The 24,079-nt window shown below is 43.1% G+C and overlaps 1 protein-coding gene across 4 annotated transcripts; it reads left to right on the top strand.

The window, feature by feature from the left end:
• Positions 1-49: 49 nt before the first annotated feature.
• On the top strand, positions 50-3,470 carry LOC123044197 (uncharacterized). 4 transcript variants are annotated; one of them, XM_044466868.1, is made up of 7 exons: positions 50-206; positions 1,552-1,620; positions 1,735-1,805; positions 2,387-2,435; positions 2,508-2,614; positions 2,875-2,954; positions 3,037-3,470. In XM_044466868.1, exons 2-7 carry the CDS (start codon positions 1,572-1,574, stop codon positions 3,308-3,310), a joined length of 630 nt encoding a protein of 209 aa, XP_044322803.1. In that variant the 5' UTR covers positions 50-206; positions 1,552-1,571; the 3' UTR covers positions 3,311-3,470. The 4 variants fall into 4 exon arrangements, with proteins under 4 accessions (XP_044322803.1, XP_044322804.1, XP_044322806.1 ...); XM_044466869.1 differs by having other exon boundaries at positions 52-206; positions 2,878-2,954; XM_044466871.1 differs by having other exon boundaries at positions 80-206; positions 2,350-2,435; positions 2,878-2,954.
• The last annotated feature ends 20,609 nt before the right edge of the window (positions 3,471-24,079 follow it).

Genomic DNA, 24,079 nt, shown 5'->3' with positions numbered 1-24,079 from the left:
CTGTTGGGTTCGATCCGTTTGGAAGTAATTTTCCTAGAGTATCTTCTATTATTTTCCTCTCCTCCCTCTCTCTCCGTGCCAAGCGGTCAGCGGCGTCCCTCTTCCTCCCGAGCGACACGGCGACACGCTCTGCCCGGTCCGCCGCAAGTTGGACTCCTCCGCCGCCGCAACGCCCACCTCTCTCCGACGCACCGCATCAGATTGAGGTAGGCCTCGCCTTCCTCGGTTTCTCCGTCGGCCGTCGCCCTCCCTTCGCGGGTGGATGCGCGCGCCTCCACTGCCCCTGCCCAACCTAGGGTTAAGACTTAAGAGTAGCCTGTTATTGCGTATTGACTCTGTTATTTCGTCCCCTCATTATCTCATGTATTATCTACCGACCCAGTTTGCCTGAGCAGCTAGGGTTGAGTATCCATTGGCTCCTCCAGCTCTCGCATTACAATTGGTTATTAAATTGGAGTGCCCTGCTTGGCATCATTGGGAGTTGGCAGGGTGGCACCCAGCAAGTAGAAGCAAGTTATTTGAAACAAAAAAGGTCTGAAGAAAATGATTGTGCTACATTGGTGGCAGTAGTATCACATGCTTAGTTAACAGATTGACGACCTAGAGCTAGGGAAGAGCAAGCCTCAGATCTGATTGAGCTGCTAGTTATTTCTCCTTTTTTGTCTCTGATTGATGGCCGAGAGGGCAGAGCATCGTATTTCTTTAGGATAGGGGACTACTCAAATTGTTGGCCCATTTACTTACTTATCGGATGAATTTTGACTTCGGCGTAGCCCCCAAACCCCAAGCCTCACATCAAGTCTGCCTCTGGGTGACTGCTTCAAATTTGGGGATTCCTTCACCAACCTTGATGCTGATTTTGCTGCATCACTAATTATGTCCTGTTTGCACCTTGCATTGCATCTGTCTTATCAGCCACACCTGAAACTGCATCTTGATCACATGCCCCAGGCTCGCCCACAGCTGCAACAAACATCCTCAAACACTTGCATACATCATCTCCTGCCAAATTATTCTGCTTTTTATGAGCTAAAATCACTGTACCAGGAGTGTATTGGATCCATCTCCTATGCTCATTTGAATGTCCTTTACTGTAAGAGCTCAGAGAATGAGCATAGGAGATGGATCCAATACTGGATACTGGGTCCATCATAAATAGTTGTTAGAATTATCTGTCACATGTCCAGATTGCAAATGTTGTACAGTATAGCACATTCAGTTGCCATGTATTGAGATGTCAAGTTGTCTTATAGAAAAAGTACTTTCTGACAACAAAGTCACAGGATTGCTAAAGTTAGAAACTGCCAGCCATGACAAGTTAACACCATTTGTGTTTGGACGGTAGTTTGAGACAGTAAGAGCTCAACTACCAATTCATTGCTTGAGTGAAATTGCCAATTGGTTGACTCAGTTGAGTCATACCATTTCTCTTTGAAAGGTTCTTTATTGTTTTTCCTATACCAATTATTGTTTTTTCAAAAAACTCTGTTCAAACTTTTACCCTTCTCGGTTCGAAAAATTGTACCTAATGTTGGATCTGAATATAAATAGGGCTACCTGAGCTCTCAGACATGTCTGGACGTGAGGTTCGTGAGTACACTAACCTCAGCGACCCTAAAGGTTAGTGATTTCATCATTCTCCAGTCCCAGTGTGGACAAGTGGTTCTTCTCCTTTTTGGTTTATTGGACATTTTCCTAAATCAAATCATCACCTTTGTGCTTATGCATATGCAGATAGAAAGTATGGGAAGGGAAAGGACAAGATCGACGATGAGGATGTCACCTTCCAGCGCATGGTAGCAAAGGTTAACCGGAATGCTCTTGCAAAAATAATTCTGATTAAATTCTGAATAAATTGAGTTATAATTACTTAGTAGCACTGTCCTGGTAGGTATCTTATTTTTTGGGAAATTAGTTTAGCTGCCAAAATCTAAGTTACATTATCGATTCTCACATCGAATATTGGATAGTTTTGATATTTGAAATGAGGGTCATGGAAAGAAAGTGGTCTGTTTTTGAGTTTTGACACGGTATTGTGCTGGGTACAGATATAGATAAGTGCAGAAGGCCTTTGATATGTTTGTACCAATGAGCTTAAATTCAGGGAGTTTACTTTAGATTGTGAGAAATCATTCGATGTGATCAGGAAAAAGATCAAGGCTGTGTTAGGTTTAGGTAGCATACATTATCTGCTCTGATCAGTGTTGTGTTCGGAACAGTATCTAACTTGCTGTCAGTTGTGGGCTTGTGGCCATGAGATTACTCGCTCTTCTTGAAAAATTGATCCCATTACTCAGTGTGTCTGCAATAGGCATTGATTTACGATGTTCTGATAACATGCCCTGACAGGGATTTTGGCTTTCTACTGGGCGGTTGATGCCAACAGATGCAGGATGTTGCTGGTGAGCGGGGAGGCTACCTTCATGGGCGAGGAGGTATTTCATGCGTCTTTAATGAAGAATTCGTGCTGGCTCCTTGTTAACCTTGTTTACTTTGATGTTGTTCAGCATTGGACAGTGATGATTTGCTTTACCTTAAAGAGCAAATGGAGGCTGAGGAAGATGCAGAGCGTCTCCTCCGTCGTACAGAGAAGCGGGCATTTGCTGCCTTTAAGATATCCTCTCTTGCATGATAGTACATTATAGCATCTCCCACACGTTTTACAAGACAATCTTTAGTATAATCCAAGCGTTCTCGCTATGCATGCATGCTATTTTCCACATCTATTATTTGATTTCTTGTCATTGGCCATGCAGTTGCAGCACAATATTCACATGCCTAGGGGTAGTTTTGCATCTTATCGCAGCTTGCAGCATTCCACATTTCGATAACTCTGTCAGTTTGTTTGTTTGATTTCTTTAACTCTGGCATTACCAAGCAGCAGTTCTAGCTGATTCTGCACCTCCTATTCCTGCGGCTCTTCGCGTCGAGCCTAGACCCAAAAGTGATATAAGGTAAGCCGTGTGCGAGAAAAGACTCTGTTTCCATCAATGATACTTTTGCCTTCTGATTTGGCACATACCTTGTTATGGGCAGGCAACGTGATCTCTTGAAGAAGATTGTTGAGATCAAACCAAAGCGAGCAAAAGTCAGCAGCCCTCGACAAACAGCAGAGGGCGATAGACCTAAGCAGGAACAAGAAGATTCTGTGAGGAAAATGTCTACGCCTGAAGGTGAAAATGAACCGTCTCAAGGGCCAGTCAGCTTTGTGCAACCTCTGTCAAAACCAGGTGATCCAGCGGAGGCCAAGTCGCAGCATGCAGCTGTAAGCTTACTTGGTTTAGCGTATGAGAGTTCGGACGAGGAATAGTCGGTGGCGTGGAGAAATTGGTGTAGACTCCGTGTTGAAGTTTTTTAAGTTCTCTTGCTAGACTCTGTTGTATCATCAGAAGGATAAAGAACTTATGCCGGCATTGATTAGGTGTCGCTGCTGGAAATCAAGCCTGAGTTACTGATTGGGTAGACTATAATCTTGCAGAACTATATATGTGATTGCTAATGGTATACAAGTAAATGAAATTGAAAATAATAGAAAAACTAAATTTACTAGCTCCTTTATTTAAGAAAAATATATTCACCATAGCAAATGTATCAGGTTGAAGAGGCTTTATAAATTCGTTATCTACTTGAATGGTCAGCAACATTTGGATTCACTAAACTCACTGCTTTTATCTCGAAAATGGCCTTTGGTGGCCGGGCTAGCTGGAGGCCGTAATCAGCTCCGTCAGTACCCGTCGCGATCGGTGCCAAGGGGTATGACGCTACTGTATTCTGCATGTATTTGTAGAAGAGGGCGATGCACAACGCTCGTATTGGCACATAAATATGAGACAACATTTTGAGCTATCACAAACAGTTTCAATTTATCTTGAAATGTTTAACTATTTGTTTAAATCAAAAAAGCTCAATTTAACGGTGTTGGTTCTGTTTTAAATGAAGATAAGGGAGTTTTAATAATAAGAAGAAATATTGGTTTCTTCATGAAAATTAGTTAGTGAATATTTACAACCCAACGAACATTTTAAATTTACCTTTTGAAGAATTACAAATTTGACTTGTATTTAAGTTTAAATTTGACTTAGGTTTTAACCAGGAGAGATTAAGCTTAGCAAAATGGGATGGCGTGGCATTAGTAAGGGATTCATTGTAGCATAATTATCGGGGTGTTACACCTGCATTCAGCGGGCCATAATTGGGTCGGCTCGCAACAAGTTGTATTGGGGCCTGCGGCAGACCTGCCGTATGGGCCCTTCATGGACACTGTATGCCGCCCATAACTCTAATGGGCCTTTAGCGTGCCCAACTTTAGTTCGGCCCATGTAGCTTCGGGCCATTAACATGCTGAATATTCTGCTGGCATGTGTTGGCCCAGAAGACACCATGGGCCTTTAGCAGGCCGAGAAGCATGTTGGGCCTCAATTTTTAAGAGTAGTCCATGGGCCTTTAGTAGATTGAAATAAACGTCGAGCCATTCTAGGCCTAGTTACATTATGGGTCATTATCAGGCCGAAACATACCTCGGGCCTTGGTTTGCCCAATCATATAATAGGCCTTTAATAGGCTGAAAGCTCTGTAGAGGCACCAACGGGCCGGAATGTACGACATGCCTTTAATAGTCCCAAAGTCAGGTTGGGTTGAAATGTTGCCACCAAGATCACGGGTCATTAATGGGCCAAATGTCACGTCGGGCCATAAATGGCCCATGTGCAACACGGGCCATTACCAGGCCAAAAGACACACCAGGCTGAAATGGGCCCATTTCTACATCGGGACTCTAACAGGCTGAAAACACACTGGGCCGTAATGGGGCCCAAAGACTGAGAGAATAATTAACGGGCTTGATCTGGCGGTGGACCTGAGCAAAGCTTATGGGCCTTTGACTGGGCCAGCCTTTTTAACCTAAATGGGCCACTGTTGGGTCGTGCCACATGTCATTTTTTCATAGGTCCATCTCGTCTAATGGATGAATGACATCCGTCGCGACGTCGAGTTGACACATGGTTCCTTTGGCAAATGAGAATTTTACACATGAAAAATCGCCCTTGGCTTGGACTGTTAGCGGGTTATCGGATCCAAAACCGGACCCGATAGCTTAACAGTGACCCATTACAGTGGATGTCACGTGTCGGTTACCCTTTATGAAAACACTTTGATGACGCGCCATTTATCGTCATGGAAATGGACACTTCCGTGATGATAATTTAAATATTGTCATGAAACACTTCTACAACAACACATGTATGACTATCTTGATTCTGTCATAAAATCATCACAGATGTACATGCATGACAGAAAACATGACTGTGACAAACACATATCATCACAGAAGTATTTTTTTGTAGTGGTGTGTGTTGGCACTGCTCCTCAATGGAAAGCAAGAGAAGGTATTGTTTTCAAGATGGCCTAAGGTATGAGCGCAGTCGGTCGTACCAACCTTGACTTCAATGATAGGTTTGAAAAATAAGAGCTTGTGGCGACCAGTGGCACAAGCAGTGGTACGACTGCACGCGCCCGTACCAAAGGTCATCGATCGATATTTTTTCTTGATTCTTTTCAGATTTTGTTTTAATTTTCGTCTAACTTCATCACTAAGATTGATCCTCTAACCATTATTTAAGGCCAAGGGTTACGTCCCTTTGCTCAATATCAATCTAATCTTGAGTCCTTGCATGACACCTCTTCACCAAACCTTGTTCTACAAGATAAAGAAACCGGTCACCGCCATAAGCAATGGATCTTCCCCAACTTCCATCAAGATCATCTCCTTCCCAAGCTTGGAGGAGGTCGTCCTGACGGGATGGGAGGATCCCAGAAAAATGAGCCTAAAGGAGGAGACGCCAGAGGAGGTGGAGACTAGCAAGGAGAAGATCATCGAGGAAGAGAAGGAAAAAAAAAAGAACAAGTTTAACATCGGAGGATCTATTCCTCTATCTCCTCTTGGGCCGGAACCACGTGAGTGGGGAAAGGAACAGCCGTCCCCCGATGCGATAAGGGGAAAGATCAAGGAGCTCGAGAAAGTCTCTAAGGCATGACTTGACACTATTGGTGAGGGGATCAATTCTTATTGGATGATTAGCAAAGACATGAAAGGTAGGGTCGACGGTCTCTTCCATAAGATAGAGGGTTGGGCGGTGGAGATATTTGGGATCAACCAAACTCGTCATTTCATAACACTCTAAATGTGGTTGTGCTCAACTTTCAAGTGATGTAGACTGTTAGATCCACATAGTTTGACAACTAAGATAGCTTGGAATTGACCATTTTTTTGCTTTTGTGTAATTTATATAAAAATAGTATTTGTATCATCAAGCTTGCAAGTTTAATCATCAGTGGAACTTAACGTAACAAGGTAAGGGCATCTACTTCTTTTAGTCATCCTTGAAACTCCACTAAAACACATTTGTATCACAAACTTCCATGCTTTATTCCCATTTATTTTCATAAGCAAAAAAATAAAAAATTACTATTACAAGTTTCAATACTACAGCCACAATAGAGCATAGTACCAACGCAAGTGAGACCTGGATTTGTAGGATCATTGCAAATGAACTCGTAGCAACAAGTATTTTGTGCACAACCTTTGCATGGTGCGCACCGTCTTGAAACGGTTCTTTGAGGCAAATAGGCCCCTTGGACAATTGTCTTCCTGTCACGTACTGAGTTGTGAGTTGAGACACTTTCTGTTGCTCCTGTTCATCATGCACATCATATATTTATGTTAATTTAAAATATAATGATAAAGGGCAGTGGCATCTCTTTTTATAGCATGAGAATCTAAATAAGAACTCATAAGTCCAACCAACAGAACTCCATTTCTTTTACTCATTTTTGTGTGCAAGTATATATACCATTTTAGCGGACACACGACCGTGGGGCCCGCACAACAGCAACACTTTCAACCTAGGTAGTAAGTTATCATCGATAGGGTGGCTCAACAAGGCGGTAATCAACCCTATAAATATTTTATCTGAATGGATATTCAATTATGCATAAATAAATAGCATTGTTTGTACATAGTGTAGAATAAAAAGTAGTGAGTGGTTTTGGTATATATAAGTACACAGCGACTTTGTTTAGATATATTCATGCTTAATAAATAGAAAGTTAAGATTTCTTAAGCAATAAATGGTAAGTGATTACCAAACTTTATGAACATTGAGCAACATGTGAATAACTATGGGTGTACAATGTTCGAACTTTGTCAGGGTGTATACTAATCTACCATAAAAGATGTTAAAACTCGAGATTTTTGTACCAGTAGCGGATATGTAGATGAGGGTACCTAGTACTTGCATAAGGCATATTTTAACCAAATATTCCACGCCTTGTGTCTGTATTGGCGTAGGATTGATATACGAATCTGGTAAAAGTCCACTTCTTTTTGTAGATCTGTCACTCCAACAAATACGATGTCTATACATACCTTGGGCTTGGAAGTGGGCACTGAGAATAGAAAGGATGACAAGGGTGATAAACATATGTGAGTGAACGATACAGAAAAGGAAAAGTATCGCCACCTCGAGGCTGTTTTCCTCTCATACCTGGCGGCTGCAACCCTAGCCGCTGCCAGAGGCCGATCTTCCAATGCCGTTCTCCGGCGGCTCCCCTCCGCCGGCGACTTCGGTCGTCGGTGGTGAGGGGGGTCGCCGGATCCACGCGTGCGGATCGTTTTTACTCATCTGTAGTCTAGGTTTTTAGGTTGTTCATCGTCTTTGCTTCGGCGACGACAATGACGACGCTGAATAAATATTCTTCGAATCCTTTCCTGACAAGGCCATCGGTCCTATGGTTGGGGATGGATCTGAAAATCAGTCTGTTCAAGCAAGGATGGCGTGGCGGCGGCAGCATCCTTGTGGTGGACCTGTGTCCTCGGGCTCCGTCGTTGCGACGATGTTTGCTCCAGCGTCGGCGTGGAGCTTGGGAGGTAGTCCAGAAGCGGATGCAGATTGTGGTCTGCATCGACGACATCTGGAAGACGGAACATGTGCTGTGTTCGTGGTTCGCAGATGGCAGGTATGGTTTCCTCCTTCGGCGTCTTAGTCGTGGTGGAGTGCCAGATCTGGAGTTCGATGGCGTGTCCGGGGTGTTGCCCGGTCTGATTCGTTCAACGGCAATGGCTTCACTTTTGGTGAGCCACCTTGGAGGTCCGCAAAGCCGAATATCAGCGATGGAGCCGCGTCGAGCTCGGGTGAGGAGATGATTCGTCATTCTTTTTTTCGGTGGCTGCTGTGGTGGTGCCGGAGGCAGGTGACGGGCGTTAGTGTCAAGCTCAGAGATGTTCTGCTATCTTTTCAGTTTTGTCATGTCGGTTCTTTCGTGACTTGTATTTTGTTCTTTATGATATGAATGAGACACGTATTACCATGCAAAAAAACATATGTGAGTATGTCGCCATGGGTATCTAATAAGAGAGATCACTTCGGGGTTTGTTTTGTGCTCTGGATGGGTAGAAACATTGGAAAGGTGAGGGAAATATATAGGCGGGTGTACATGCATATCAAGGCATGCATTTATGATATTATTTAATTTAATTAATTCGTTGGCATTAAATCACTTCTTGAGATATTGCGTTCCTTCCTACTCGGTGCAAGATATTGCATTTTGGAGCAAGTATTCATTGCCCACATTTATATTGTCTGATCTCTCAGGAATAATATTTTTCGCTATCTTCTTCCGAGAACCACCTAAGGTTCCACCAACTCCAACTAAAAGAATAAAATAATTTCATTTAAGTAAGAAGTGAAAAAAAATCACTTTTACTAAAATTCAGACGTCTGTTTTTTATTTGGCTTTAGGTCGTTTTCTGCGCCGTCCGATCCTGTGCGAATCACAGCGCCGCACGTCCTCATTCCACTGTTTTTGCCTCCACACGCGTATATATCAATCCTACGCCAATATAGACATAAGGCGCAAAAATGCTACACACACGGATCTTTACAGGGGGTTGCGGGCAATACACGTACAATTTAATATTTTTTCAGAAACCCTTAGGCGCTCAGGGCGACTAGGGTTTGGCGGAACTTGGTGGCGCCCGTGGACTAGATCGACGGGGCGCACTTGAGATCGCCGGGCCGGGATGGATGCACCGTCAGGCAGCGGCTGCGGGGGAGGCGGGGGCACGATCTCGCCCAAGTCCGCCAGGGCTCGTCTCGAGGAACAATTGGGGAAACTGGACATCACGGAGGAGGAGGCAACACCGCTAGTTCTTGATGATCGAGTTGAGGGCGCTGTGGAGAAGTGGATGATAGCGGGGAAGGTACTGCATCGCAACATACTGCACATCCAGACAATCTCCAACGCTCTACGTCCTGCATGGGGAAACCCTAAGGGATTGGCTTTCCGCATCGGAGGGGAAAATATGTTTGTAGTGGTGTTTGCTACAAAGCGAGATCGGGGTCGCGTGTGGGAAGGAAGTCCATGGCACATCAGCAAGCACGCTGTCATCTTGTCTGAGTTCGACGATTGCATGAGGCCGTCGGAGCTTAGGTTTGATAAACTTCAGGTTTGGGCTAGGGTCGTGAACCTCCCGTTTAATCTTTGAGATGAGGCATGGAGCAAAGCGATCGCCAGGCAACTGGACAAGAACGCAATAGATATTCACTTCAATCATGGTGGAGGCTACCTATGCGCTCGCATTACTCTGGATGTAGCGAAACCATTGAGACGGTTGATCTTGATTGAATCTGCAAGGAGGGGACAAACTGATCCTTATGACATACAATATGAAAACATCCCCCACTTCTGCTTCTCATGTGGACGATTGGGACACTCTGACTTGCTCTGCCCAACACCTGGCACTAGAGATGAACATGGTGATCTACCTTTTGGCAAGGGACTTAGACCGGGGGAAGAGAAGAGGAGAGATACGTCGTTTGATAGTTCGTCATCAACCAGTCAGCAAACACGCAATAGTAAGCAGGACACAAAGAAATCTAGTACGGCTGCTGATGGAGGAAACGAGGTGAATTCACCAAAAAAGAGCGGCGCCCAAGCGCAAGGGGGGGGGGGCGACACAAGTTTACCGGAGGGTGGAGATGCTCCTGTTGACGAACTTTGCAGCAAATGATGGACAGGGGACTGACCCTACTAGTACTGGTGCATCTGTTGAGGGGGATCGTGCAGAGGAGGAAGGCACCGAAAGGGAACCAAAAAAGAAGAAGCCAACCCCAACAAACTCTAAAAATTCAGCAGTGGCTGCAGGACAACCCTGCCCGACTCAATGATCTGTTTAAGTTGGAACTGCCGGGGGCTTGGGAACCCCGAGGCAGTTCGTGAGCTTCACAATGTGGTGAAGCAAAAAAGGTCCCACCCTTCTCTTTGTGATGGAAATGAAGATTAGGGCTGAAAGGGTAGAGAGTCTGAAACTTTCTTTGGGTTTCTCTGGTTGTTTTGTAGTGAACAATGTAGGTCTCAGTGGAGGCCTAGGTGTATTTTGGCCAAATGACATGTTCGTTGAGCTAAAGAACTTCAGTACCGGCCACATAGATTGTGTGGTGCGGAGAGTTGATCATCCATCAGATATGTGGCGCTTCACAGGTTTCTATGGCGCGCCAAGAGTGGAGGACCGTCACCATAGTTGGTGTTTCCTTCGCACCCTATATTCACTTGAACATGATGCATGGATTTGCATGGGTAACTTCAATGAGACCTTGTACACAGATGAACATTTCAGTCGTTTGGCTCACCCTGAATGGCAGATGAGAGCGTTTCAGGAAGTTACACATGAGTGTGAACTACAAGATCTGGGTTGGACGAGTGTACCATTCACGTGGGACAACCGACAGCAAGGGGAGGTGTAAGGGCATATTTATCCCTAAGTGTTTTGGTGATTGATGACAATGCTTTTGCGGACTAATCATGTGCCTTGAGTTTCTCAGATGCTTCATCGCTAGGCACAAGACGGTTTGGTGCCCCTCGAAGACTATTGAAGACAGCGTTTTCCTACGTTTCTTTTTGATGGATTTGAGTCGTAGGAGAGCCGTACTATTAAGAGGAGGTCCACGTCGAAAAGGTTCGGGTGGAATCATCACGTACACGTTTCCTTCCTTGTCTCCACCTTTCCCTTGCACTTTGGAGCATCCCTTGTTTATCCTCTATGTGATTGTCCTAGCTGTTGTTGCTGAGCTTGCGGTAGTACTGCTCCCTGGAGCGGTAGTACCGCAGGCACTTGCGGTAGTACCGTGCCACTGCGCGGTAGTACCGCGGGAGCCCACGGTAGTACCGCTCCTCTGGAGTCGTAGTACCGTGGCTCCCAGGCCAAGTGCCGCTGCTTCGCGGTAGTAGGGGCGGATGTAATTTTTTACATCCACGCCTCCACGATAGTACCGCGCATCGAGCGCGATAGTACCGCGCGCGGCCTGGTTCAGCTGCCATGCGTTAGTACCGCTCCCCAGCGGTAGTACCATGTCGGATGTTTGCATCGTTTGTTTTCCAGTGGAAGTAGGCATAAATGTATTTTTATTCATCCGCGCCTTTCCCAGTCTAGGACTTTCCTGTCTTGCGGTAGTACCGCAAGAGGGAGCGGTAGTACCGCGCTCGCGGTAGTACTGCTCACAGTCAGGCATGTTCTAGTCTCTGCAGCTGCCGCGGTAGTACCGCGTTTCTGGAGCGGTAGTACCGCATGTCGCAGGCTGGATTAGTGGATAACGGTTGGATTTTGTCCTCAGCTATAAAAGGGGTGTCTCCTACCTCTAGTTGACCACCTCTTCCATCCCTAAGCTCCATTATTGCTCCAAGCTCCATTTTCGCCCGATCTCTCTCCCTAGCCAATCAAACTTGTTGATTTGCTCGGGATTGGTTGAGAAGGCCCCGATCTACACTTCCACCAAGAGAAATTTGATTCCCCCACTAATCCCTAGCGGATCTTGTTACTCTTGGGTGTTTGAGCACCCTAGACGGTTGAGGTCACCTCGGAGCCATAGTCCATTGTGGTGAAGCTTCGTGGTGTCGTTGGGAGCCTCCAATTAAGTTGTGAAGATTGCCCCAACCTTGTTTGTACAGGTTCATTCGCCGCCTTCAAGGACACCAATAGTGGAATCACGACATCTTGCATTGTGTGAGGGCGTGAGGAGAATACGGTGGCCCTAGTGGCTTCTTGGGGAGCATTGTGCCTCCTGATACGTCTCCAACGTATCTATAATTTTTGGTTGCTCCATGCTACTTTATCTACTGTTTTGGACTATATTGGGCTTTATTTTCCACTTTTATATTATTTTTGGGACTAACCTATTAACCGGAGGCCCAACCCAGAATTGTTGTTTTTTTGCCTATTTCAGTGTTTCGAAGAAACGGAATATCAAACAGAGTCCAAACGGAATAAAACCTTCGGGAACGTGATTTTCTCATCGAACGTGATCCAGGGGACTTGGACCCTACTCCAAGAAGTAACCGAGGAGGTCAATTGGGTGGGGGGCGCCCCCCTGGGTGCGCCCCCTACCTCGTGGGCCCCCTGTTGCTCCACCGACGTACTCCTTCCTCCTATATATACCTACATACCCCCGATAGATCAGAACAGGAGCCAAAAACCTAATTCCACCGCCACAACTTTCTGTATCCACGAGATCCCATCTTGGGGCCTGTTCCGGAGCTCCGCCGGAGGGGGCATCTGACACAGAGGGCTTCTACATCAACACCATAGCCTTTCCGATGAAGTGTGAGTAGTTTACTTCAGACCTTCGGGTCCATAGCTAGTAGCTAGATGGCTTCTTCTCTCTTTTTGGATCTCAATACAATGTTCTCCCCCTCTCTTGTGGAGAACTACTCGATGTAATCTTCTTTTTGTGGTGTGTTTGTTGAGACCGATGAATTGTGGGTTTATGATCCAGATTATCTATGGAAAATATTTGAATCTTCTCTGAATTATTTTATGTATGATTGAGTTATCTTTACAAGTCTCTCCGAATTATCCGTTTGGTTTGGCCAACTAGATTGGTAGTTCTTGCAATGGGAGAAGTGTTTAGCTTTGGGTTCGATCTTGCGGTGTCCTTACCCAGTGACAGAAAGGGTTGCAAGGCACGTATTGTATTGTTGCCATCGAGGATAACAAGATGGGGTTTTTATCATATTGCATGAATTTACCCCCCTACATCATGTCATCTTGCTTAAGGCGTTACTCTGTTTTTAACTTAATACTCTAGATGCATGCTGGATAGCGGTCGATGAGTGGAGTAATAGTAGTAGATGTAGAATCGTTTCGATCTACTTGTCTCAGACGTGATGCCTATATACATGATCATTGCCTAGATATGTTCATAACTATGCTCAATTCTGTCAATTGCTCAACAGTAATTTGTTCACCCACCGTAGAATACTTATGCTCTTGAGAGAAGCCACTAGTGAAACCTATGGCCCCGGGTCTATTCTCATCATATCAATCTCTATCACTTTATTTACTCGCTTTGTTTTTACTTTGCCTTTTACTTTTCACTTTGCATCTATCTATAAAAAATACCAAAAATATTATTTATCATCTCTATCATATCTCACCCTCGTAAGTGAACGTGAAGGGATTGACAACCCCTAATCGCGTTGGTTGCGAGTAGCTATCGTTTTGTGTAGGTATGAGGGACTTGTGCGTGGTCTCCTACTGGATTGATACCTTGGTTCTCAAAAACTGAGGGAAATACTTATGCTACTTTATTGCATCATCCTCTCCTCTTCGGGGAAAACCAACGCAGTGCTCAAGAGGAAGCAAGAAGAATTTCTGGCGCCGTTGCCGGGGAGGCTCACGCAAGCAAGTCAACAATACCAAGTTCCCATCACAATCCCTATCTCTCGCATTACATTATTTGCCTCTCGTTTTCCTCTCCCCCACTTCACCCTTGCCGTTTTATTCGCCCTCTCTTTCCCAATCTCCTCCTCTCTTTCCCGTTTGCCTTTTTTCCGTTGTCTTTCTGTTTGCTTGTGTGTTGGATTACTTGTTGCCATGGCGCAAGATAATACCAAATTGTGTGACTTCTCGAATACCAATAATAATGATTTCCTTAGTACTCCGATTGCTCCTCTTAATAATGACGAGTCTTGTGAAATCAATACCGCTTTGTTGAATCTTGTTATGAAAGATCAATTCGCCGGCCTTCCTAGTGAAGATGCCGCTACTCATCTAAACAATTTTGTTGATTTGTGTGATATGCAAAAGAAGAAAGATGCGGGTAACAATATTGTCAAATTGAAGTTATTTCTATTTTCGCTTAGAGATCGTGCTAAAATATGGTTTTCGTCTTTGCCTAAGATGCTTTTATCTCTAAGTATTTTCCTCCCACTAAGATTATCACTCTTAGGAACGATATCATGAATTTTAAACAACTTGATCATGAGCATGTTGCCCAATCTTGGGAAAGAATGAAATTAATGCTTCGCAATTGCCCTACTCATGGTTTGAATTTATGGATGATCATACAAAATTTTTATGCCAGATTAAATTTTGCTTCTAGAAATCTTTTAGATTCGGCCGCGGGAGGCACGTTTATGGAAATTACGTTAGGAGATGCTACAAAATTGCTTGACAACATTATGGCTAATTATTCTCAATGGCACACCGAAAGATCTTCTAGTAAAAAAGTGCATGCTATAGAAGAAATCAATGTTTTGAGTGAAAAGATGGATGAACTTATGAAGATGTTTGCTCCTAAAAATACTCCTCTTGATCTCAATGATATGCCTTTGTCTACCTTGCTTGAGAATAATAATGAATCTATGGATGTGAATTTTGTTGGTAGGAATAGTTTTGGAAACAACGCGTATAGAGGGAATTTTAATCCCAGGCCTTATCCTAGTAATCCTTCTAATAATTATGGAAATTCCTACAACAACTCTTATGGAAATTTTAATAAGATGCCCTCTGAATTTGGGAGTAATGTTAAAGAGTTTATGAATTCAGAAAAGAATTTTAATGCTTTGCTTGAAGAGAAATTGCTTAAAGTTGATGATTTGGCTAGGAACGTTGATAGAATTTCTCTTGAAATTGATTCTTTAAAGCTTAGATCTATTCCTCCTAAGCATGATATCAATGAGTCTCTCAAAGCCATGAGAATTTCATTGATGAGTGCAAAGAAAGAACCGCTAGGATGCGTGCTTCCAAAGATGCCTTTATTAAAGCGTGTTCTTCAATATCCTATGAAAATCAAGATGACGATCTAAAAGTTATTGATGTGTCCCCCATTAAATCTTTGTTGTGCAATATGAATCTTGATGAAACTGAATATGATCTTCCTTTACCTAGAAGGCGTTCTAAGAATTCGGAGTTTCTAGATCTTGATGAATTGATGAAAGTGGGATTGAAATAAATAGGAACCGAGATGTTGCTAAACCCACTATTTTGGATCTCAAGGAATTTAATTATGAAAATTGCTCTTTGATTGGTTGTATTTCCTTGTTGCAATCCGTGCTAGATTCTCCTCATCCTTATACTCAAAATAAAGCCTTTACTGAACACATTGTTGATGCCTTGATGCAATCTTATGAAGAAAAACTTGAGTTGAAAGTTTCTATCCCTAGAAAACTCTATGATGAGTGGGAACCTACTATTAAAATTAAAATCAAAGATTATGAGTTTCATGCTTTGTGTGATTTGGGTGCTAGTGTCTCTACTATTCCCAAAGCTTTGTGTGATTTGCTAGATTTCCGTGACTTTGATGATTGCTCTCTAAACTTGCACCTTGCGGATTCAACTATTAAAAAGCCTATGGGAAGAATTAATGATGTTCTTATTGTTGCAAATAGGAATTATGTTCCCGTAGATTTTATCATTCTTGATATAGATTGCAATCCTTCATGTCCTATTATTCTTGGTAGACCTTTCCTTAGAACGATTGGTGCAATTATTGATATGAAAGAAGGGAATATTAGATTCCAATTTCCCTTAAAGAAGGGCACGGAACACTTCCCTAGAAAGAAAATAAAATTACCATATGAATCTATCATGAGAGCCACTTATGGATTGCCTACCAAAGATGGCAATACTTAGATCTATCCTTGCTTTTATGCCTAGCTAGGGGCGTTAAACGATAGCGCTTGTTGGGAGGCAACCCAATTTTATTTTGTATTTTTTGTTTTTGTTTCTGTTTAGGAATAAATAATCCATCTAGCCTCTGTTTAGATGTGGTTTTGTATTTTAATTAGTGTTTGTGCCAAGTAGAACCTATAGGATAACCTACGATGATAGTTGATTTGATTCTGCTGAAAAACAGAAACTTTGCGTGCACAAATATAATTTTGTTAAATCACAGGAACATGCTTTTGCGTTGATTCTTTTTGATGCTGTTCAATAAACAAATTTTCCAGGACTTCCTATTTTAGTAGAACTTTTAGAGTTCCAGAAGTTTGCGTTAGTTACAGATTGCTACAGACTGTTCTGTTTTTGACGGATTCTGTTTTGCGTGTGTTGTTTGCTTATTTTGATGAATCTATGGCTAGTAAAATAGTTTATAATCCATAGAGAAGTTGGAATACAGTAGGTTTAACACCAATATAAATAAAGAATGAGTTCATTACAGTACCTTGAAGTAGTCTTTTGTTTTCTTTCATTAACGGAGCTCACGAGATTTCTGTTGAGTTTTGTGTTGTGAAGTTTTCAAGTTTTGGGTGAATTCTTTTGATGGATTATGGAACAAGGAGTGGCAAGAGCCTAAGCTTGGGGATGCCCATGGAACCCCCAAGATAATCCAAGGACACCAAAAAGTTAAAGCTTGGGGATGCCCCGGAAGGCATCCCCTCTTTCGTCCACTTCCATCGGTAATGTACTTGGAGCTATATTTTTATTCACCACATGTCATGTGTTTTGCTTGGAGCGTCTTGTATTATTTGCGTCTTTGCTTGTTAGTTTACCACAATCATCCTTGCTGTACACACCTTTTGAGAGAGCCATACATGATTTGGAATTTGCTAGAATACTCTATGTGCTTCACTTATATCTTTTGAGCTTGATAGTTTTACTCTAGTGCTTCACTTATATCTTTTGAGCATGATAATTTTTGCTCTAGTGCTTCACTTAGATCTTTTAGAGCACGGTGTTGGATTTCTTTTAAAGAAACTATTGATCTCTCATGATTCACTTAGATTATTTTGAGAGTCGTTATTAGCATGGTAATTTGCTTAATGATAATATACTTGGTCTTCAAGATATGTGAAAACTTTCTTTTGAGTGCGTTGAATACTAAGATAAGTTTGATGCTTGATAATTGTTTTGAGATATGGAGGTGATAATATCAAAGTAATGCTAGTTGGGTGATTATGAATTTAAAGAATGCTTGTGTTGAAGTTTGTGATTCCCGTAGCATGCACGTATGATGAACCGCTTTGTGATGAAGTTGGAGCACAATTTTATTTATTGATTGTCTTCCTTATGAGTGGTGGTCGGGGACGAGCGATGGTCTTGTCCTACCAATCTATCCCCCTAGGAGTATGCGCGTAGTGCTTTTGTTTTTGATGACTTCTAAATTTTTGCAATAAGTATATGAGTTCTTTATGACTAATGTTGAGTCCATGGATTATACACACTCTCACATTTCCGCCTTTGCTAGCCTCTCTAATACCGCGCACTTTTCGCCGGTATCATACACCTACCATATACCTTCCTCAAAACAGCCACCATACCTACATATTATGGCATTTCCATAGCCATTCCGAGATATATTGCCATGCAACTTTCCACCGTTCCGTTTATTATGACACGCTCCATCATTGTCATATTGCTTTTTTCATGAACATGTAGTTGACATTGTATTTGTGGCAAGGCCACCTTCATAATTTTCATACATGTCGCTCTTGATTCATTACATATCCCGGTACACCGCCGGAGGCATTCATATAGAGTCATAATTTGTTCTAAGTATCGAGTTGTAATTGTTGAGTTGTAAGAAAAATAAAAGTGTGATGATCATCATTATTAGAGCATTGTTCCAGTGAGGAAAGGATGGTGGAGACTATGATTCCCCCATAAGTCGGGATGAGACTCCAACGAAAAAAAGAGGCCATAAAAAAAGAGAAAAGGCCCAAACAAAAAAAATATATATATATATATAATGAGAGAAAAAGAGAGAAGGGACAATGCAACTATCCTTTTACCACACTTGTGCTTCAAAGTAGCACCAAGATCTTCATGATAGAGAGTCTCCTATGTTGTCACTTTCATATACTAGTGGGAATTTTTCATTATAGAACTTGGCTTGTATATTCCAATGATGGGCTTCCTCAAAATTGCCCTAGGTCTTCGTGAGCAAGCAAGTTGGATGCACACCCACTTAGTTTCTTTTGTTGAGCTTTCATATACTTATAGCTCTAGTGCATCCGTTGCATGGCAATCCCTACTCACTCACATTGATATCTATTGATGGGCATCTCCATAGCCCATTGATACGCCTAGTTGATATGAGACTATCTTCTCCTTTTTGTCTTCTCCACAACCACAATTCTATTCCACCTATAGTGCTATGTCCATTGCTCACGCTCATGTATTGCATGAAAGTTGAAAGAGTTTGAGATTACTAAAGTATGAAACAATTGCTTGGCTTGTCATCGGGGTTGTGCATGATTAAATACTTTGTGTGATGAAGATAGAGCAACAGCCAGACTATATGATTTTGTAGGGATAACTTTCTTTAGCCATGTTATTTTGAGAAGACATGATTGCTTTGATTAGTATGTTTGAAGTATTATTATTTTTATATCAATATGAACTTTTGTCTTGAATCTTTCGGATCTGAATATTCATGCCACAATTAAGAAGATTTACATTGAAATTATGCCAAGTATCACTCCGCATCAAAAATTCTTTTTTATCATTTACCTGCACGAGGACGAGCAGGAATTAAGCTTGGGGTTGCATGATACGTCTCCAACGTATCTATAATTTTTGATTGCTCCATGCTACTTTGTCTACTGTTTTGGACTATATTGGGCTTCATTTTCCACTTTTATATTATTTTTGGGACTAACCTATTAACCGGAGGCCCAGCCCAGAATTGTTGTTTTCCTATTTCAGTGTTTCAAAGAAACGAAATATCAAACGGAGTCCAAACGGAATAAAACCTTCGGGAACGTGATTTTCTCACCGAACGTGATCCAGGGGACTTGGACCCTACTCCAAGAAGTAACCGAGGAGGTCACGAGGGTGGGGTGCGCCCCCCTGGGCGTGCCCCCCTACCTCGTGGGCCCCCTGTTGCTCCACCGACGTACTCCTTCCTCATATATATACCTACGTACCCCCGACAGATCAGAACAGGAGCCAAAAACCTAATTCCACCGCCGCAACTTTCTGTATCCACGAGATCCCATCTTGGGGCCTGTTCCGGAGCTCCGCCGGAGGGGGCATCTACCACGGAGGGCTTCTACATCAACACCATAGCCTTTCTGATGAAGTGTGATTAGTTTACTTTTGACCTTCGGGTCCATAGCTAGTAGCTAGATGGCTTCTTCTCTCTTTTTGGATCTCAATACAATGTTCTCCCCCTCTCTTGTGGAGAACTATTCGATGTAATCTTCTTTTTGCGGTGTGTTTGTTGAGACCGATGAATTGTGGGTTTATGATCCAGATTATCTATGGAAAATATTTGAATCTTCTCTGAATTCTTTTATGTATGATTGAGTTATCTTTGCAAGTCTCTTCGAATTATCCATTTGGTTTGGCCAACTAGATTGGTAGTTCTTGTAATGGGAGAAGTGCTTAGCTTTGGGTTCGATCTTGCGGTGCCCTTACCCAGTGACAGAAAGGGTTGCAAGGCACGTATTGTATTGTTGCCATCGAGGATAACAAGATGGTTTTTTTATCATATTGCATGAATTTATCCCCCTACATCATGTCATCTTGCTTAAGGCGTTACTCTGTTTTTAACTTAATACTCTAGATGCATGCTGGATAGCGGTCGATGAGTGGAGTAATAGTAGTAGATGCAGAATCGTTTCGATCTACTTGTCTCGGACGTGATGCCTATATACATGATCATTGCCTAGATATGTTCATAACTATGCTCAGTTCTGTCAATTGCTCAACAGTAATTTGTTCACCCACCGTAGAATACTTATGCTCTTGAGAGAAGCCACTAGTGAAACCTATGCCCCCCGAGTCTATTCTCATCATATCAATCTCTATCACTTTATTTACTCGCTTTGTTTTTACTTTGCCTTTTACTTTTCACTTTGCATCTATCTATCAAGAATACCAAAAATATTATTTATCATCTCTATCAGATCTCACCCTCGTAAGTGAACGTGAAGGGATTGACAACCCCTAATCGCGTTGGTTGCGAGTAGCTATCGTTTTGTGTAGGTACGAGGGACTTGTGCGTGGTCTCCTACTAGCTTGATACATTGGTTCTCAAAAACTGAGGGAAATACTTACGCTACTTTACTGCATCATCCTCTCCTCTTCGGGGAAAACCAACGCAGTGCTCAAGAGGAAGCACCTCCACACCGCTCTAACAGAGACGTACTTCCCCTCAAAAGGAAGGAACTTCGGTAACACATCCTCGTCTCCACCAGCTCCACTCTTGGTTATCTCGCGCCTTTACTTTTGCTAGCTTACTTGTGTAATATCCCTTGCTTGCTTGTGTGCTTGTTGTTGTTGCATTATATAGGTTGTTCACCTAGTTGCATATCTAGACAACCTACTTTCATGCAAAGTTGAATTTGGTAAAGAAAAACTAAAAAATTGTTAGTTGCCTATTCACCCCCCCTCTAGTCAACTATATCGATCCTTTCAATTGGTATCAGAGCCTCGTCTCTTTATTAAGGACTTCGCTGTCCAAAGAGTATGGTTGACACCGTAGACGGTGGGGAGGAGGAGCACTCCAGTGTGAATCTGATCTCGTCTATAGGTGATGGGGAAACCACGGTGTCCCATGAGGAATTCAATGTGGCCTTGGACACATTGAAAACCTCAATGACAACCACGGTTGAAAGCATGTTTAATAAATTCTTAGAAGGACTTAAACTACCTACCTCGCCATTGAAAGTGGGTGATCCCACTAACAAGGTGACGGATGCTAACTCCGACAAGGGGGAAGCTATTAGTGAGAAGGGTCCTTCTACTAGTGGTAGAAATGGCACCGACATCTTTGCCCATGTGGAAACTCCAACTTATGGAGGACCGATTCCCTCTACTCATTTAAATCATGCCGGTCCTCCTCCTAAGATTGTGAAAAATGAGGATTTTGATTCTTGGGTGTATCGCTTCAAGCGTTATTTAAATCATGTGAATACTAATCTTTGGAGAATCATTGAAGAAGGTTTCTATCCGCATGACCGAAGCAACTTCACCCCTAGAGAAGTAGTGGACAATCAATTCAATGAGAATGCTCTCTTCATCATCCAAGATGCTATCCTCCCTGAAGATCTCCCTCATCTTCGACCCCATGCCATTTCCAAAGATGCATGGCAATGCGTTGTGTCTCTCTATCGGGGAAGTGCAAGCATTCAACGCTCCAACTATGAAGTGGTGCAAGATGAAGCCGATGAGTTTGCAATGAAAGAAGATGAAGAACCTTGTGAGATCTTTCGAAGAGTGACCAAACTCGCGGTCTCACTCCGAGATAATGGGAGCAAGGACACGGATGACAATTGGATCAAGCGCAAGTTCCTCAAGGCTATGATGCCCTACAACAAGGCCATGTCCTCCGTCATTCGTCAAAGACCGGACTTCCACTCCATGACCTCAAGTGAAGTGTTGGATGAGTTCGTTGCAATGAGCATCTTGGACAAGGCCGTCGACAACGCGGTGCTTCGCTCTCAAAGGGCAAAGAAGCCCAACCTTGCCTTGAAAGCCAAGGTTATTGTGGAAGAAGAGGAAGAAGAGGAGGACGAGGAGAGCAATCCCGAAGATACGAAATATGATTATCATGAGCACATGGCTCTTGCTTCAATACAATTTTGGAGCAAGAAGAACTCAAGGCCAAACTTCAACAAGACCAACTCAAGTGGCTTCAAGGGCAAGCAACGTGTAAGAACATGTTACAACTGTGGCAATGTGAGCCATTTCGTTGCGGATTGTCCTTACGAGAAGCGGGAAGACAGTGGTCGCAAGCTTATCCGAAAAGACAAAGCCAAGTCCTTCCCCAACAAGAACAACTTCACCAAAAAAGACTCCTTCTGGAGGGTTGGTGGTTCAAGAAGAATATCGTGAGGATGACAATGAAGATGAAGATAGTGAAGCGGTGGCCATGGCATCCGTTGCCATTGCCACAACTCCTCGGATGTCTCTCTTTGATTCACCCAACGAGAACATCACCGCCAAGTGCCTCATGGCCAAAGCCTCTAACAAGGTAACCCCCAACATCAAAACCACCATCATTACTAATCCCTCTTTGGAGGGTTGCATTGATGAACATGAGGTGTCTAATGAGGATGTGAATGAATTTGAGTCATTTATGAGTAAGCTCAAGGGCAAATCCAAGAAGCACTTTGTTGCTCTCTTGGAACAACTTTGTGAAGCCAATGACATGATCGAGGCTCATGAAGAAACCATCTCTAAGATGGAAGGTCATAGCCATGACTATGCCGATGAGATATCGGATCTCTCTAATGCTCTTGAGGAAGAGCGTGGGCATCATTTGGCTCTTGAGGAGTCACACAACAACGACCATGCTAAGTTAAAGAAAGATCTTGATCATGCTCTTGTTGTGTCTCGTGTGCTAACTTCCGAGAAGGATAAACTTGGGGTTGATCATGCTAGACTCAAGGAGGAGTTTGATGTACTTGACAAGGCCCACAATGTCTTGAAGGGTGCTCAAGCTAACCTCAAGGAGTCTCATGCTCAACTCCAAGTTAAGCTAACCAAGGAAAAAGCCACCTTTCCTCATATGGTATTAATTGATAATGCAAATGCCACTAACCCATGTTGTGAGCATGTGCATCTTGTGGAGGAGAATGCCAAGTTGAAGGATCAACTTTAGAAAGGCCTTGTGACATGTACTCAAGGTGAGAAGAACCTCAATGACCTTTTGAGCAATCAAAAGGAAGTTGTGGCCAAGGAGGGAATTAGGTTCGCACCCAAGTCCAAAAACAAGAAGAAGAACGACAGGACCAAACGACCACCTCCTCTCAAGAAAACTTTCGTGAAAGAGGGAGAGGGTGCTCCTAAGGAGAAGAAGAAAAATATGAAGGATGTAGATGTCAAAAACGGCAAAACCACCTCCTCCAACAAAGCCGGCGACTTTAACCCTTCTTATGTGTTGTGTCGTGCTAGTGATGGGCATGTTTATGCTAAATTTGTGGGTTCTCCTTATGAGTACATTGAATGGTCTATTTGGGTTCCTAAGACCCTTGTTACTAACATCAAAGGACCCATTACTAAATGGGTACCTAAAACCAAGCATTGATCTTTTGTAGGTGTTTGCTTCAGGTGGGGGACATGGTTGCTCGATAGTGGAGCAAAAAATCATATGACCGGGAGCAAGGACTTGGTGGTGGGCGTGCACAAGATTCCTTCTATGCCCACCAATGTCGAGTGGGGTGATGCCTCATCTTCTAAGGTATTGGGTCTTAGCAAGGTGGTCATTTCTCATGATCTAACGATCGAGAAAGTCATGCTTGTTGAGTCCCTTGCATTCAATCTTCTTTCCGTTCATCAACTTGCACTCATGGGCTTTGCCACTTTCTTTGATATTGATACCGTGGCCCTCTTGTGGAGCAAGACTCTTAAAGTAGCTTTTGTTGGGCATGTCAAGAACAGTCTTTATGTGATTAACTTTTCGGAGCAACCCACTAAGACCGCGACATGCCTAATGGCTAAAGTTGATGTGGGATGGCTTTGGCATCGCCGTTTAGCCCATGTCAATATGAGATCTTTGCAAAGTGTCCTCAAGGGGGACCATGTCCGTGGACTAACAAATGTTAGTTTTGCCAAAGATCGTGCTTGCAGTGCTTGTATCAAAGGGAAGCTTCATGAAAAGGCTCACCCTCCCACGACTATCATCTACTCGAAGAGACCCTTGGAGCTCCTTCACATGGATCTTTTTGGGCCTACATCCTTTGATAGTCCTGGAGGTAGAAAGTACTACTTGGTGATTGTGGACGATTATTCAAGATACACTTGGGTATACTTCTTCAAGAGGAAGAGTGAGACTCAACAAACCGTCATCGACTTTGC

Source organism: Triticum aestivum, chromosome 2B, assembly GCF_018294505.1.
Source record: "Triticum aestivum cultivar Chinese Spring chromosome 2B, IWGSC CS RefSeq v2.1, whole genome shotgun sequence".
NCBI classification, from domain to species: Eukaryota; Viridiplantae; Streptophyta; class Magnoliopsida; order Poales; family Poaceae; genus Triticum; species Triticum aestivum.
Note: the sequence above shows the minus strand (reverse complement) of the source record. Positions and strands in the feature narration are given on the sequence as shown.

What these genes read in the sequence shown, in the direction of transcription:
- LOC123044197 (XM_044466868.1), top strand. Translation starts at nt 1,572, where the DNA reads ATGTCTGGACGTGAGGTTCGTGAGTACACTAACCTCAGCGACCCTAAA. An exon ending in TCCAGCGCATGGTAGCAAAG is followed by an intron (nt 1,806 to 2,386) that starts GTTAACCGGAAT and finishes TGATGCCAACAG; the next exon opens with ATGCAGGATGTTGCTGGTGA. An exon ending in CTACCTTCATGGGCGAGGAG is followed by an intron (nt 2,436 to 2,507) that starts GTATTTCATGCG and finishes GATGTTGTTCAG; the next exon opens with CATTGGACAGTGATGATTTG.